We start from the raw sequence: 16232 nt of genomic DNA, 5'->3' as shown, positions 1-16232 counted from the left end.
TCACCTCCACTGTAAGATCTTGCGACGCGTCGGTGTGATTCGTGAGTACGACGATGGTGCTTCCCTGGGAAATAATGGACTGCTTCTGACCCAACTCCTATGAGCCAGGTTAAAAAAAAACAATCCGGGCGGTCGTAACCAAGGGTTGTGTCGTTGTACTGAAGAGTGAAATTACAGGTTTTTTTGCCACCATGCAACCCGTGTTTAGTCATACTTACCCGTGTTATTTCCAGCGCACGTTCGTACACAACAGCCTCATTTGCATAAAATAGATTTAGCTATTCGGTTCCGTTCCTCTCACATTTTTTTTACCCTCTCTATCTCGTAACACAGGATATGTTAGTTTGCCAAGAACTAATACGATGCGAGATCTGATCTCTGAAGGCCCAGGGTAAAGTTTTTATACGAACTGGATATAAATAGTCCCGAACTTTGAAAACTTCCGGTGGTTATCGGAAATGTTGGAAAAATAGCGAGATAAGAACTTGGGGCAAGTCGCATATCAGAGGAGCTTGACCCAGGCTGAATCTGGCTCTGTAGAGGCCAGTCATGTGAGGCCAAAGAATCAAGGTGGACTTTCCCTCACTTCGGTGAACAGGAGGAACGTTATTACACATTCCCTCTCCTCTATGGGTCTTTCCCAAGCCTCTTCAGCACTCGCCACCCTGTTACGCAATCGACATCAGCAGAAAAATACTCCCTTCATCGAGAATTGTGACAGATGTGTATATATTTTTTTTCACCATATCCAATCGTTGTATTTAGAAGATTCTCGAGAATGTTGCCCACAACAGTGACAAGAAGCCATTGGTTAACTTCATTAGCCGACCCGCTACGCCATTCACTCACAAAGGCTTCATTCAGCTTAAGGAGCCCTTAACAGCGGACTTCTTCAAGTAGCAGTACTTTCCCCAACTCTCCTTCACCCGTTCCTACACAGTCTTCCATCACCTCTCGCAGAACACAATATGAAACTACTTTTATATCCGGATGACCTCACAGTCACACGATAGCAGCCTAAGACTACCAAAGCCTGACAACATACATGGAGCACTACATCTCAAGCAACTAGGACACTGCGTCACCCAAGACAGATTGTCTGCATCGCCACAGAAGTTCACCGCCAGATTCAGTCCCTGATAGACATTGGTCCGACCGATGAGTGTGTTGGAAACGAAATGCGTGAGGACATTATATGTTTAGAGATGGTCTTCTCAGGTGAAAGTGAGGTATGGATGAGAGAGCTGAAGAGGGTGCGTTCAAATGGTTTGTGACGTGTGGAGATTGAGTGAAGAGAGATTGACGAAGATCATAAGTATGTTAAAAGTGGAGGAAGTTAGGAGAACAGGTAGACCAAATTGGAGATGTAGGGATGAAGGGAAAAAGATTTTAAGAGACCGGGGCCTAAACATTCAGGAGGGTGAAAGGCGTGCACGGGATAGAGTGAGTTGGAACGATGTGGTATATAGAGGTCGATTTGAGTCAATAGACTGAACCAGAGTATGTGAAGCGGGGGAAAACATGAAAAAGGTCTGTGGTGTTTGCTTGTGGATAGGGGGAGGGGGTGTGGTTTAGGTACATTGCACATGACAGCTGGAGACTGGGTGTGAACGAATGTGACCTTTCATGTCTGTTTTCCTGGCGCTACCTCGCTGAAGCAGGGGGTAGCGATTCTGTTTATATATATATATACCAAGCTTCCAAAGTGTACTTCACGTAGATATTGCTAGTTTTGACATTTTGAGCAGCTGTAGAAAAGAAAACTGAAGAGACTGATCGATAAGAAAATGAAAGATAGACGTAGGTATTGAAGATACTTTATTTTGCAAGTTTGTTACACTTATTTCGTAATTCATTCATTTCACCGAGTCAGGAAACAATATTTAGGATTCAATTTGCGTTTATTGCACCTCCTTGTTTTTTGTAAACAAAATAGGATAGCCCTTATTACCCCCCTAATATGAATAGAATCTCGATTTATCTAAATATAGACGTGAAGAGAAAGATATACCAGTGGCCACCGACACGTTGCCAGTTCAGGGACTCAGCTGTCATAATGAATAGCCCACAAAGGCATGAGTTCCTCCCTCCCCCATGGGGTGATGAGAAAGCCAATTACAGTCCTTCCCCAGCCCCTGGGGTGATGGGAAACTATCACACATCCTCCCCATCCCCTCGGGTTATGAGAAAATCTAAACCCCTGGGTGTGGTGAGAAATTAAGGCCCTTCTCTATCCCCTGAGGTGGCCAGAGAGCCTATGACGATCTCTCTCCAGCCCTTGAGTTGGTGACAAAAAAAAAATACACACGCCCTCCCAGCCCTAGGAATGGTAAGCAAACAATTACATTTCCTCCTCAGCTCTTTTGGGGTGATGTCCACTCTTCACGGAGAGCTGTGAAGACCAGATTCACCGGGCCCTGAGGGAGGGCTGGAAGATGAGTCATGTCGCAGCTCGACCAGCAAGATCACTTAGCTCCTGGCTAGACCAGGAACACAAGTCTGGTGGTTGAAGAGACCCCGAACTGCTGTGGTCTGTGGGCTGCACATGGTCCCCATCTCCTCCTGAGAGAGGGACACCTGTTGAGTGGGTCCCGGGTGTCTGTTCTCTGCCAAATCATCTTGAAATATGAAAGGTTTAATCCTCAACATCCCTGGAGCGGAAGAAATGGGCGGCCGACCACGCTGCAGGTGACAGGTGTTCAAGCCACCACCATAAGGCAGCAGCATCGCGGCCCTCGTCTTGAGCCAGGGTTGGTCGAACTGGCTTGCCATGTGGGTTAGTCGGCTGGCTCGCAGGTTCTGAACTGGACGAAGGTGTCGGCAACGCGGAAAGTGGCGGGTAAAAGATCGAACGCTTGAAGTTAGGGGCGCAGGTCCAGGGCATACAGCTGTGGAAGGTCGGATCTTGTCAGGATTATTCAGTCTTATGTAAATCTAATCCTATGATGATTAGAGCGCGCACGTGTGTGTGTGTGTTTGCCTGTGTGTGTCTGTTTGTGTGTGTGTGTGGCTGTGTGTGTGTGTGTGTCTGTGTGTCTGTGTTTTTAGGGATTTAATTAGATGAATATGTAAACTGCTGATAAGTTAACCTGTTGAACACAATAGTACGACATTTTCAGCCCAAGGTACGACACCGTATCACGACGATACGATCCCGGTACGACCCCTTAACACGACTACACGACCCTGGCACAATCCTTGAGCACGACAAGGCTTGGCCATTATAGCCATGGGTCGTACGATCGGCCCCAAGGGTCGTACTGTCGTTGTAAAGGGTTGTATTGCCGAAATCAAGAAGTTAAAAGACTGAGCCAATGTTATGATGTTCAAATCTACATTTATGTCTACTATTTGACCGTCAGATGCATAACTGATTAGGTCTTCATATCAACATTTTCTGTACAAGTGACGATTAGATTTGAAAATGACTGACTTATCAATTTGGTTTGCTAATTACCTGTACCTCTTACCCGTAGTTGATTTTACAGTACTTATCAAGTCTACTGTTCACACCTGGAACCGGGCGCGTCTCTTAGCATCCAATTAAGACCCGAGGAAATGTTAGTTAGTCCTAGTTACTACCAGTAAGTTCACTAATAACTAATAAAGAATTATTTATCAAGTCTTCCAATGACCGCTAAGATACAATAGATCTTTGTAAAGTTTAGTAATATCCAGTTAAGCTTACAAGAACCATTAATTTTCAATAAGGGTCTGCTAATTACCAATTAGGTACATAAACCTCAAGTTAAGTCTTCATGAACACTGGCTAAGCTTAGTAACTCTTCCGTTGGATATTCTGATTAATGTTGATGACATTGCCAGTCAACTTCATTGATTACCAACACTGCTGCTCACCCGTCATCATTTAGAACCATTAACTTCCTCTGACTTCGGATTCGGTGTAATGATGACTGACTGGTCAGATCAAAATCATCCTAGATTAGATTTATTAAGGACCAATCAGGTCCACTGTAGGCTTACTCATGTGCCTAGGGAACCAACACCATTTCCAGATTCTTTCGAGTACTGCAGGGAACGTTTCTCATGCAGGAAATTATATTAGGGAAAATCAACCACATGAATACTATCAGCAAAGATACAATGGAGAGGCTGCCACCTTCACCCAGATTGCTTACCAGACTGCCTCTGCATCATCAGTGATAATGTCCATGGCCATGCCCGCCAAAGCCACCTCCGCCAAAGCCGCCGTGATTATGCCCGCCAAAGCCACCTCCGCCAAAGCCACCGTGATTATGCCCGCCAAAGAGGCCGCCTCCGCCGCCAAAACCACCTCCGCCAAAGCCACCATGACCATGTCCACCGTGGAAGTGGTGGTCATCATGAGGTCTCCCACCGTGGCCAGCTAGGTGGCCCAGGATGTGGCCCCCGGCGGCAAGCGCTACTCTGTGGAGGAACAGAAAACATGTAAGACTGAGGGAGTGACTCATCCATTTGTACTACTCTCGTAACTGGAGAAGATCTGTGTCTACGGACGTACCTGAAATAACAGGGTCTAATTCAATTCTAATTCACTTCTAATTCAATTACCCACTTGCCTTACATCTGTCTTATATAAGATATCGTTTCGTTTTCTCTTCTCAAGAACGTCTTTTGTTTTTTTTAATTAAAAGCCCTTGTAACAGACCCTCTTCAAGGTCAGGTCTTAGTGATACATGAAAAGCGGTAAAGTGAAGAAAAAAAAAAGATGTACTAGTAAGCGAAAATGGGTCAGGTCATATCTGTTAGGGATGACATGAGAAGATAAGACTTCTGAAGCTTGGCGGTGTAGGCCAAACAAACAGACGTGACCTCATGACAGCGCACCCTTGAGTTGCAGACGACCACGCGATAACTGGTACATGTCAACTGTTACATACATGACACACGCGTGTGTCCCAGCTAGGCATTAGCTAAAGCACAAAGTCATCTGCGAGTTGCTGCGTCATGTAATTATTATCGTGTAGCCGTTGGCACCTCAAGGGTGAGAGCCGTTGTGATGTTTATCTTGCCGCACTGGGCTAAACTTTGGAACTCTTTACCTCCCCTCCTGGTTTTTTTCTAACACCTACAACCTGCCCTATTTTCAAATGGCAGGGTTTTTTTTCCCGCTTCCTCAACCACCGTGAACGATTCTTTTTTTTTTTCTTCTACTCTCCTTATTTCTTTACCTCTTACCCCCCTTTTTTTTTCTGTGTCATTTAAGGTTTGACCTCATTCAGGACTTGAGGATTGGTGCGTTCAACAACAACAAAAAAGAACGCCATAATCAAAGAACGCCATAATCAAATCTTTTAAGGTTTTATCCCTCGCGTAGATTCATCTCATGCTCTTCCGTCGTCTAAACGGGAGAAATTACCGTCCGAAATTTATAGCATCATTCCCGTCTACTTGCAGCAGGAAGAACGTAACAACACTGTCACATGACCGACTACACATCTGCGCATCATGGTAGTACGTACCTTGACCCCCCGGCTGGCTACCTACCTTCACGCGCCATTACCACAGCGGCCGTCCTCAGCAGCTTGGGAAGTCCTTACATTACCCCTGGGGGTGTGTTCAGGCGTCCTTCATTAAAGGGGGTGAGTTACATTCTTGGGCGGTTCAAATGACGAGGCTGTGGTTGAGGCTCAGCCCGCGGGTGTTTAACCTCACAGACCGCCAAGGTCATATCCCCCGCCCAACTCTGCACACGCCCCATGAAAACAAGTCCTCGTCTGTCTCCCCTTACTAGAAGTGACTGTTGATAAAAAAAAAACTCTGTCCTCCCCTCCAGAGCATTGCTCTACTCGTTCCTAGATCACAGGCGCATTTGGGTCATGACAGAGGAGTGTGTGTGTGTGTGTGTCGGAGAGACGAAGCCCATACACAGGTAGGGACTTACCCGGCCAGACCCGCCAGCAAACCTTGCCCCGGCCTGCCGCCACCACCGAGGAAGAACCGAGTGTTCCCGCGTCCACCTCGTCCCCTTCCTCCTCGTCCTCCTCTTCCGCGTCTTCCTCCTCCTCGTCCTCCCCGTCGGCCTCCGTGGTGATCGTCGTCGTGAGGGGTAACCACGTCAATCAGGAGGAAGACCGAGAGCGTCAGCAGAAGCAGTTGGCGGGAACGCATCTTGACGCTCGTCTCTCCTGCTGGGTAAGAAGAAGAACAACAACAACAACATCAGTAACTCAACCACCTGACTTGTACCAGTAATCAGATGACGTCACTGAACAAAGAATATAGAAGCCAGTAAAATACTGCTAATTAACGTAAACAAAGACCGCTGATGCTGTCTTGCTAGTAGAGCATTAACCACTGACCTACAGCATAAAAAAACAGTAGTAAAGGAGAAATAAGTTCGGTTTCATCACTCGAATGCTTACATTACACTTCATTTTTGATGTATCAACAAGACGTTCCAAGATTACGATTTTTGGTGTATCAACAAGATTACGAAACGATTTCTTTTCATGCATTTCAACCTTATGCGCGTTTTCTTTTTCATGTTGAAGGCTCCAGCCACGGAGGACAAGTCCACATCAAAGCCGGGCCTTAATTGAACTATAGAGAGGATTATGAAAAGGAAGAGAGAAGACAAGGGAAAGAATTTACGAATTTTGGAGGAAGTGAAAGACCTGACTTTTGAAATATACCGTCATAGTTATTGGGAAAACACACACACACACACACACACACACACACACACACACACACACATTTAAGTGCGTGGATAGGAAACCGTTCAGCAAACTGTTCACAGTATATTAGAGGAAGATCTGAATGCGCTTCTCAAATCTAGTTACCGCTCTTGAACAAAGAACAAGTCGAGAAGGTGCAGAAGAGGGGCAACAGGGAAGGTCTCAGAATCAAAAGAATTGTTAGAAGCCATACTTTTGTCCAACATGAATGAGAAAAGACTTGAGGGTAACTTGATGACAAAACTTTCGCTTTTTTAAAATTGTTTGATAATGTTAACAGTGAAGAGAAGTACGAAAGAAAATGCAGAGAAGGAAGAAGCAGAGGTCCTAACATGAACTTTAGAGAGAAATTGTTTGCAAAGAGGTAAAGAAATACTTTTACAGTAAGGACAGTGGATGAATAAACTGAACAATAACATTGTGAATGCTAACAACGTTTAGAATTTCATAAAGTTGTATAACAGATTTTTAAAGAGATGGGACCCAACGAGTGTAGAACTCCCTCCCCGTACTGTACAAACAGGTCATTGCGAGTAGGTAGTTACATAAGAACATAAGAAGTAAGGACATTGTACGTAATAGGCCTATTGGCCTATGCTAGGCAGGGCCCGTGTCTGTCCAACCGACAACCAACCCCTGAAAACACAAACACAAACACAAACCTGCCACAAGTCTGGTCCTCTGACCCCAACACTCTAGGAAAGTGTCCACAAGAATGTGGCTAGGATGGTGGTACAGGACCTGAATGTGAGTGGCAAGCCCTTAATCTGCGCACACTGGTGGAAAGACGAATTGCGAGAGAACTACATAAACATTCCCAAGAGGTCATGACGACGTGAACACTGCAGTTCTTGGATGGTGGAAGGGACAGTTCGGAGTAAGAGGACGTGGAGAGGACTGTACGGAGAACGGTGAGGCTGCATATCTTCAGCAAAAGACTTGTGGGTTCTTGAAACAAGCTAAACCAAGAGAGGAGGCAATCGCGAGCACCTCTGAGGAAAAATGTTATACCATTGTTTTGGAAATGCAGGATCAGATACAAAACTCATTCTCCCCTTCATAACTCACGTTAAGATCAGGGTGGTACAGGATGTGGGCGTCTACCACACACACACACACACACACGGCCGCTACCAGTCCACCACACACAGGTCCTACCAGTCCACAGCACACGGGTGCTACCAGTCCACCGCACACGGGCGCCACCACCAAACTGCCTCCCTCCACCACACCTCTAAGGAACCAGTCTTCGGACCTAAGCATCCGGGTCTACCCTGGGTTTTTCCCTACCATCCGTTTATCAAGGACACATACGTAACTATAGACGCCCCAAGCAAGCTACGCCCCTCCATCTAACGGTGGCGGGGGAAAAAACCAATCCCGATTTAAACTTTACCCTTCTGAGAGGCAGTTTTTACGCACGCACATCAGAGCAGAGGTTCGATGTTAGATCTGAAGAGCTGCGAAAAAAGTGTAGTGAGCTGAGAACCAAGCATTGCCCCAGGAATGTTTATCCCCACAGACTCCCCACTCGTTGACCTTGTGAGGGTTATGCAAGGCACGCACGCGCAGGTGGCCGGTCCATAGTTATCAGTAAAACTGATGCGTTGCACTTGTGCGAATATTTACAGTACATACACATAGGCTGACGTACTTTCTTCTTACGCATAAAGGATTAGGGTAGGATTAAAAGGTTCCTGCTGGGTCTCGAGCAAACTGATCCAAATGGGTCTATGATTATGTAAGTTCGCGTTCACCATTTATCACGCATCATTCTAATTCCAAGTATGAAAGCATAGGCCAATATATATCTACCAAAGAAAGCAGATGTTCTGGATCAATTAGGTGTATATATTCTGGTCATAATGCGGTACCAGCCAGATTCCTTTTACACATGTCCACCTTTTCCTCAAGAACATACGAAATAAGACGCGCCATTACGAATTCTCTGATGAGATGTGAATTACTGCTTTACACACACACACACACACATACACACACACACACACAAACACACACATGAGCCGCACATGGCATGCAGCAGTTGCTACTTGATGCGGTCGACTCGAAATTCATTAGCCTCCCAAAATCCCGCCCACGAGAAAGTGCAACATCATTCCGAGGGAAAAGAAGCTTCAGCCATACGGAAGGGTTTGCCTCAAAGATTATGTAAAGCTTAGGAATTTCCCTTGAATCTGTAAGTCTTTTCTACGTACTTTGTTATCACCGTCACAAATCAAGACACATACAATCTTATGAAAGAACTACGAGCTGGTAAAGAGGGTAAGGAAAGCACAGTCATAAATAAGTTTATATACCATTGAATCCTGAACCCTTGTCTCTCTTAAGTGTATACCATTGAATCCTGAACCCTTGTCTCTCTTAAGTGTATACCATTGAATCCTGAACCCTTGTCTCTCTTAAGTGTATACCATTGAATCCTTGAACGCTTGTGTCTCTTAACTGTATCCCATTGAATCCTGAACCCTTGTCTCTCTTAACCACCGTGAATCCCAGGTGTCTTGTGTAAGCTTTCAATCGTCTCTGTCTGAAGGTTTTGCGGGTGTTCTGGTACGAGGGCTGAATAAGTTCCTATTACTATTTTGAAAGATACCGGGGCAGCTCAGCCCTAGTGCTGCAGAAAGTGCCTCCCCAGGTCTGTCTGTATACACTTGTCATGCGATGATGTCTTTTGGAATGTGTTGGTGGATTTGTAAGAGTTCCTTTGTACTCCCTGTACCTCAAAGGAGGTGCTGTAATTGGTCGGTTGTCTGTGGGAAGTAAATCGATGTTGCCAATTGCGGGAGTTTATTCTATTTTGGGGAAATGATTCAGGAGGAGAGAGAGAGAGAGAGAGAGAGAGAGAGAGAGAGAGAGAGAGAGAGAGAGAGAGAGAGAGAGAGGTGGTGTGAACTCCAATTGTCGTAGTAGACGTACCACCTTAGGATGGTGAGGCAGGTATCAAGAAAAAAAGTTCTAGATTCATCTGCTGCGATGCGCCTAAAGGCACAGCAGTTGTTTGCTTCAGAAATTAGTGCGCTAGAAGAGGATCGAGTATCTCCTCTTGATGTTTATGTTAATGTAAATGGAGGGATCGCTTCCCGCGGTAACGAGGTAGCGTCGAGAACAGAGTACTGAGCCTCAGAGTGAAAAATCTTCACTTGGCCCCGTTCCCTGTTCTTTCCTTTGGAAAAGTAAAACAGGAGGGGAGGATATCCAGCCTCCCCTTCCCCACTCTCACCCCTTTTTTTTTCGCCTTCTACGACACGCAGGGAATACGTGGGAAGTATTCTTTTTCCCCTAGCCCCAACGATAATATTTATATATATATATATATATATATATATATATATATATATTATCATTTTTTTTTATTTTGCTTTGTCGCTGTTTCCCGCGTTAGCGAGGTAGCGCAAGGAAACAGACGAAAGAATGGCCCACCCCATCCACATACACATGTATACACATATATATATATATATATATATATATATATATATATATATATATATATATATATATATATATCATCGATGTTTCTGCGTCGGTCATCAGTGGTCCTGCTCCTATTTCCGCTTGGAATGGTCAGGGTGGCGCTGGTGCAGTTGGTCGTGCGAAGGGAGAAGTGTGACGCCCTCACAAGGCAAGGGCGTGGAAAATGTGTCAAAGGAGAAAGAGGTGCGAGGATCCTGCTCGGTTAATTGGACTCAACGACAGTTGGTTCAACGATGCCCATCGCTGACGTGCTGGCAAAGAAAAAATGTTGGGACTATGTGATTTCAACAAAGGAAAGAAATACACAGTTATATATATATATATATATATATATATATATATATATATATATATATATATATATATATATATATATATATATATATATATATTTATTCTTTCTCATACATATTCGTCAGTTCCCACATTAGCGAGGTAGCGTCAAGATTAGAGGACTGAGCGTAAGGTGGGAGGTGAGCAGTTTAGAATGGGTAGTGTGGTAGGATGATAAAGTAAAGTTGCTAGTGAAAGAGAAAAGAGAGCAATGTATGGTGCGATGCTTAAAAGGAAAGAGTGCAGATGACTGGGAAATGTTCAAAAAAAGGAAGGTGCAGGGGTTGAAAAAAGGGTTAAATGAGAGTTGGGGTAAGCGAGTATCAGTAAACTTCAGGGAGAATAAGATGCTGTAGGATGAGGCTAATAGTGTTCAAAAAAGAACAAGGGAACAGATGGGAACATCGATCAAGGGGGGAAAAAAATGGGGAAGTGGAAGTGTTTACTTATGACACAACACTGGTGGCAGATTCGAATGAGAAGCTTCAGAAATTAGTGACTGTTTTTTTGGAAGAGTTTGTGATAGGAGGCAGCTGAGAGCGAGCGTGAACAAAAGCAAGATGTTTAGGTTTCCGCAGGGTAGAAGGGACAGGTTAGCTGAGGTGTGAGTGTGAATGGAGAAAATTTTCAGAGAAAGTGAAATGTTTTACATACCTGGAAGTAGACATGTCGGCAAATGGAACCATGGAAGCGGAAATGAGTCATGAGGGAGAGAGAGCGAAGGTTCTGCTTGCACTGAAGAATGAGTGCAAAGAGAGGTTGTTATCTGGGAGGGTAAAAATGGGTATGTTTGAAGGCATAGTATTCCCTATTAAGTTATATGGATATGAGGGTGGATGTGTTGGAAACGAAATTTTTGAGGGCAAAATGTGGTGTAGGTGGTTTGATCGAACAAGTAAAGAAAGTGTAAGAGAGATGTGTGGTATAAAAAGAGAGTAGTTGAGGAAGCTGAGGAGGTAGTGCTGAAATGGTTTGGACATATTGAGGAAATGAGTGAGGAAAGATTGACAGAGAGTATATGTGTCAGAAGTGGAGGGAATAAGGAGAAGGAGGAGACCAATTGAAGATGGAAAAATGGAGTGAAAAAATATTTTGAGATCGATGCTTAAACATCCAGTAGGGTGAAATGTATGCACGAGGTAGCATGAACTGGAAGAATGTGGTATACAGAGGTTGACGGTGGTGTCAGTGAACAGTCACAGCATGTGAAGCGGCCGGGTGAAACCATGGAAAGGTTTGTAGGGGTTGGTTTTGGATAAGGGTCTGCGGTTTTGGTGCATTGCACATGACAACTACAGAGTTGATGTAGGCGAATGCGTCCCTTCTTCGTCTATTCCGGGCGACGGAAGGTGGCGATCAAGTATGAAAAAAAATTATACACACACACACACACACACACACATATATATATATATATATATATATATATATATATATATATATATATATATATATATATATATATATATATATATATATATATATATGTCTTATATACATCTCCCACTCAATTGCATTTTTTCCCTGCAAAAATTGTCCAAATGCCTCTCTCTTCTCTTTCACTAATACTCTTACTTCTTCATCCCACCACTCACTACCCTTTCTAATCAACCCACCTCCCACTCTTCTCATGCCACAAGCATCTTTTGCGCAATCCATCACTGATTCCCTAAATACATCCCATTCCTCCCCCACTCCCCTTACTTCCATTGTTCTCACCTTTTTCCATTCTGTACTCAGTCTCTCCTGGTACTTCCTCACACAAGTCTCCTTCCTAAGCTCACTTACTCTCACCACCCTCTTCACCCCAACATTCACTCTTCTTTTCTGAAACCCATACAAATCTTCACCTTAGCCTCCACAAGATAATGATCAGACATCCCTCCAGTTGTCAAGAGAAAGGTGCAAGAGGTGAAAAAAAGGGCAAATGAGAGTTGGGGTGAGAGAGTATCATTAAATTTTAGGGAGAATAAAAAGATGTTCTGGAAGGAGGTAAATAAAGTGCGTAAGACAAGGGAGCAAATGGGAACTTCAGTGAAGGGCGCAAATGGGGAGGTGATAACAAGTAGTGGTGATGTGAGAAGGAGATGGAGTGAGTATTTTGAAGGTTTGTTGAATGTGTTTGATGATAGAGTGGCAGATATAGGGTGTTTTGGTCGAGGTGGTGTGCAAAGTGAGAGGGTTAGGGAAAATGATTTGGTAAACAGAGAAGAGGTAGTGAAAGCTTTGCGGAAGATGAAAGCCGGCAAGGCAGCAGGTTTGGATGGTACTGCAGTGGAATTTATTAAAAAAGGGGGTGACTGTATTGTTGACTGGTTGGTAAGGTTATTTAATGTATGTATGATTCATGGTGAGGTGCCTGAGGATTGGCGGAATGCGTGCATAGTGCCATTGTACAAAGGCAAAGGGGATAAGAGTGAGTGCTCAAATTACAGAGGTATAAGTTTGTTGAGTATTCCTGGTAAATTATATGGGAGGGTATTGATTGAGAGGGTGAAGGCATGTACAGAGCATCAGATTGGGGAAGAGCAGTGTGGTTTCAGAAGTGGTAGAGGATGTGTGGATCAGGTGTTTGCTTTGAAGAATGTATGTGAGAAATACTTAGAAAAGCAAATGGATTTGTATGTAGCATTTATGGATCTGGAGAAGGCATATGATAGAGTTGATAGAGATGCTCTGTGGAAGGTATTAAGAATATATGGTGTGGGAGGAAAGTTGTTAGAAGCAGTGAAAAGTTTTTATCGAGGATGTAAGGCATGTGTACGTGTAGGAAGAGAGGAAAGTGATTGGTTCTCAGTGAATGTAGGTTTGCGGCAGGGGTGTGTGATGTCTCCATGGTTGTTTAATTTGTTTATGGATGGAGTTGTTAGGGAGGTAAATGCAAGAGTTTTGGAAAGAGGGGCAAGTATGAAGTCTGTTGGGGATGAGAGAGCTTGGGAAGTGAGTCAGTTGTTGTTCGGTGATGATACAGCGCTGGTGGCTGATTCATGTGAGAAACTGCAGAAGCTGGTGACTGAGTTTGGTAAAGTGTGTGGAAGAAGAAAGTTAAGAGTAAATGTGAATAAGAGCAAGGTTATTAGGTACAGTAGGGTTGAGGGTCAAGTCAATTGGGAGGTGAGTTTGAATGGAGAAAAACTGGAGGAAGTGAAGTGTTTTAGATATCTGGGAGTGGATCTGGCAGCGGATGGAACCATGGAAGCGGAAGTGGATCATAGGGTGGGGGAGGGGGCAAAAATTCTGGGGGCCTTGAAGAATGTGTGGAAGTCGAGAACATTATCTCGGAAAGCAAAAATGGGTATGTTTGAAGGAATAGTGGTTCCAACAATGTTGTATGGTTGCGAGGCGTGGGCTATGGATAGAGTTGTGCGCAGGAGGATGGATGTGCTGGAAATGAGATGTTTGAGGACAATGTGTGGTGTGAGGTGGTTTGATCGAGTGAGTAACGTAAGGGTAAGAGAGATGTGTGGAAATAAAAAGAGCGTGGTTGAGAGAGCAGAAGAGGGTGTTTTGAAGTGGTTTGGGCACATGGAGAGAATGAGTGAGGAAAGATTGACCAAGAGGATATATGTGTCGGAGGTGGAGGGAACGAGGAGAAGAGGGAGACCAAATTGGAGGTGGAAAGATGGAGTGAAAAAGATTTTGTGTGATCGGGGCCTGAACATGCAGGAGGGTGAAAGGAGGGCAAGGAATAGAGTGAATTGGAGCGATGTGGTATACCAGGGTTGACGTGCTGTCAGTGGATTGAATCAAGGCATGTCAAGCGTCTGGGGTAAACCATGGAAAGCTGTGTAGGTATGTATATTTGCGTGTGTGGACGTATGTATATACATGTGTATGGGGGGGGTTGGGCCATTTCTTTCGTCTGTTTCCTTGCGCTACCTCGCAAACGCGGGAGACAGCGACAAAGTATAATAAAAAAATAAAAAATAATATATATATGTATATATATATATATTCTTTTTCTTTCAAACTATTCGCCATTTCCCGCATTAGCGAGGTAGCGTTAAGAACAGAGGACTGGGCCTTGAGGGAATACCCTCACCTGGCCCAATTCTCTGTTCCTTCTTTTGGAAAATTAAAAAAAAAACGAGAGGGGAGGATTTCCAGCCACCCGCTCCCTCTCCTTTTAGTCGCCTTCTACGACACGCAGGGAATACGTGGGAAGTATTCTTTCTCCCCAATCCCCAGGGATAATATATATATATATATATATATATATATATATATATATATATATATATATATATATATATATATATATATATATATATATATATATAACTTTCAGACACCAACTGGTATAACAGATAGATGCACTTTATCTTGTGAGGACCTCGCCATTAACGAAAGATATAGGAGAGTGTACAGTCAGACCGTAAATCATCTTTACCCCTTCGGTGTCGAACAATATGACAAACTGGCGATAAATGCCGAACAAAGCTCTCGCATCTGGTTTCCACGTGCTTCTTATATATATGGGAATATATGGAGCCACCAGTGACAATATTCCCAACACTTGTCACACATGCAGTTTGCCCTATTTGAAATCATCATATGTTTCGATTATTTTGAATGTCGAGGGTGAGGGAAAACGAGTTCGAAGTCACGCACAGTGGCACCATCGAGACGACAGGAGAGGCAGTAGTGTTCAGTTTGTAATCCATCATACCCGGGTGTTCAGGTCATTTTTGGGTTGTCTTCACAAGCTTGACATTCGTACGTCACTGTGTGAAGGTATTGACACCCATCCAACTGTGAGGCGAGGATCGTTCTCTCACTTTATGAGTCAGCTGACATAAGGTGTTAGATGCATAACAGATCATGACGACCGTCCCGGGGAGGTCGTGATCAGCGAATGGCTTTTGTTCTCTGCATTAACATCCATCGATACTCGTGTCACCTCCACTGTCATGTGAACCTCGGTCTGTCGAACGATATTACTGGAAGCTACTGGAGATCATCGAGGCATCAGGGGGTCCCATTAGCCAGCCGTCTTCCCCCCTACACGCAAGACTTCACCTGCAGGTCCTTTGATGTGTCGCATTACTGGGTCAGCCAACCTCCCGCCGCCACCACCACCCTCGTCTCCCCCTCACGCCCACCTCTCCTTCAAGGCTCACCTCTGAGGCGATACCTTCGAGAAACTGACTTCCTGAATGCACAGACATTAGTAACTTAAACGCCACACATTACACGAAGCTGAGACCACCAGTATTACTAGTAGATTCTACGCTAATATACGAATAAATATATATTAATGACGTACTGTCATTATCTCTAGAGAAACGCTGTTCTCATTTTTCCAGCCTTTTCCCTCCCAAACGGAAATCTGTGGCCTTTAAATCCTCGTTTATAATTAATGGAATGAAATTTTCCGCACCCCTTTCTGGATTTAAGTTTAAACGATGTTCCTACATTATTTTCTCTTGCATTAATAATTAACGAAGGTTTTAATGATCCTAGTGCTTAAATTGTCGCTCGATCACTTATATATATATATATATATATATATATATATATATATATATATATATATATATATGTATGTATGTATGTATGTATGTTCTGGTCCCACTCCTAAGCTCAGTGGCATTCATAAATGATTGATGTAACATGCTAGAGAACAGAAACACCTTCCCTAACAAATGACCAAACCAATGATCATTGCAAAAGAAAAAGAATCAGAAATGCGAGGTTAACAAATCAAATCTAAATCCAGAACAA

At 43.9% G+C, this 16232-nt stretch overlaps 1 protein-coding gene and 1 long non-coding RNA gene across 3 annotated transcripts in view; one reads left to right on the top strand and one right to left on the bottom strand.

Moving 5' to 3' along the window:
* LOC139749253 (uncharacterized) overlaps positions 1-16232 on the top strand; it is a 324130-nt gene that overhangs the window by 266786 nt on the left and 41112 nt on the right. The gene's annotated exons all lie outside the window — the stretch shown is intronic.
* On the bottom strand, positions 1802-7928 carry LOC139765333 (uncharacterized). Of its 2 annotated transcripts, none has more exons than XM_071692799.1 (4): positions 7749-7928; positions 5885-6128; positions 4140-4407; positions 1802-2888 (listed from the first exon to the last, which is right to left on the bottom strand). In XM_071692799.1, the coding sequence occupies exons 2-3, from the start codon at positions 6109-6111 to the stop codon at positions 4158-4160; spliced, it is 477 nt and encodes a 158-aa protein (XP_071548900.1). In that variant the 5' UTR covers positions 6112-6128; positions 7749-7928; the 3' UTR covers positions 1802-2888; positions 4140-4157. The 2 variants fall into 2 exon arrangements, with proteins under 2 accessions (XP_071548900.1, XP_071548846.1); XM_071692745.1 differs by having other exon boundaries at positions 5885-6131; positions 7749-7895.

Source organism: Panulirus ornatus, chromosome 1 (assembly GCF_036320965.1).
Source record: "Panulirus ornatus isolate Po-2019 chromosome 1, ASM3632096v1, whole genome shotgun sequence".
NCBI classification, from domain to species: domain Eukaryota; kingdom Metazoa; phylum Arthropoda; class Malacostraca; order Decapoda; family Palinuridae; genus Panulirus; species Panulirus ornatus.
This window is presented reverse-complemented; position numbering and strand designations above follow the sequence as displayed.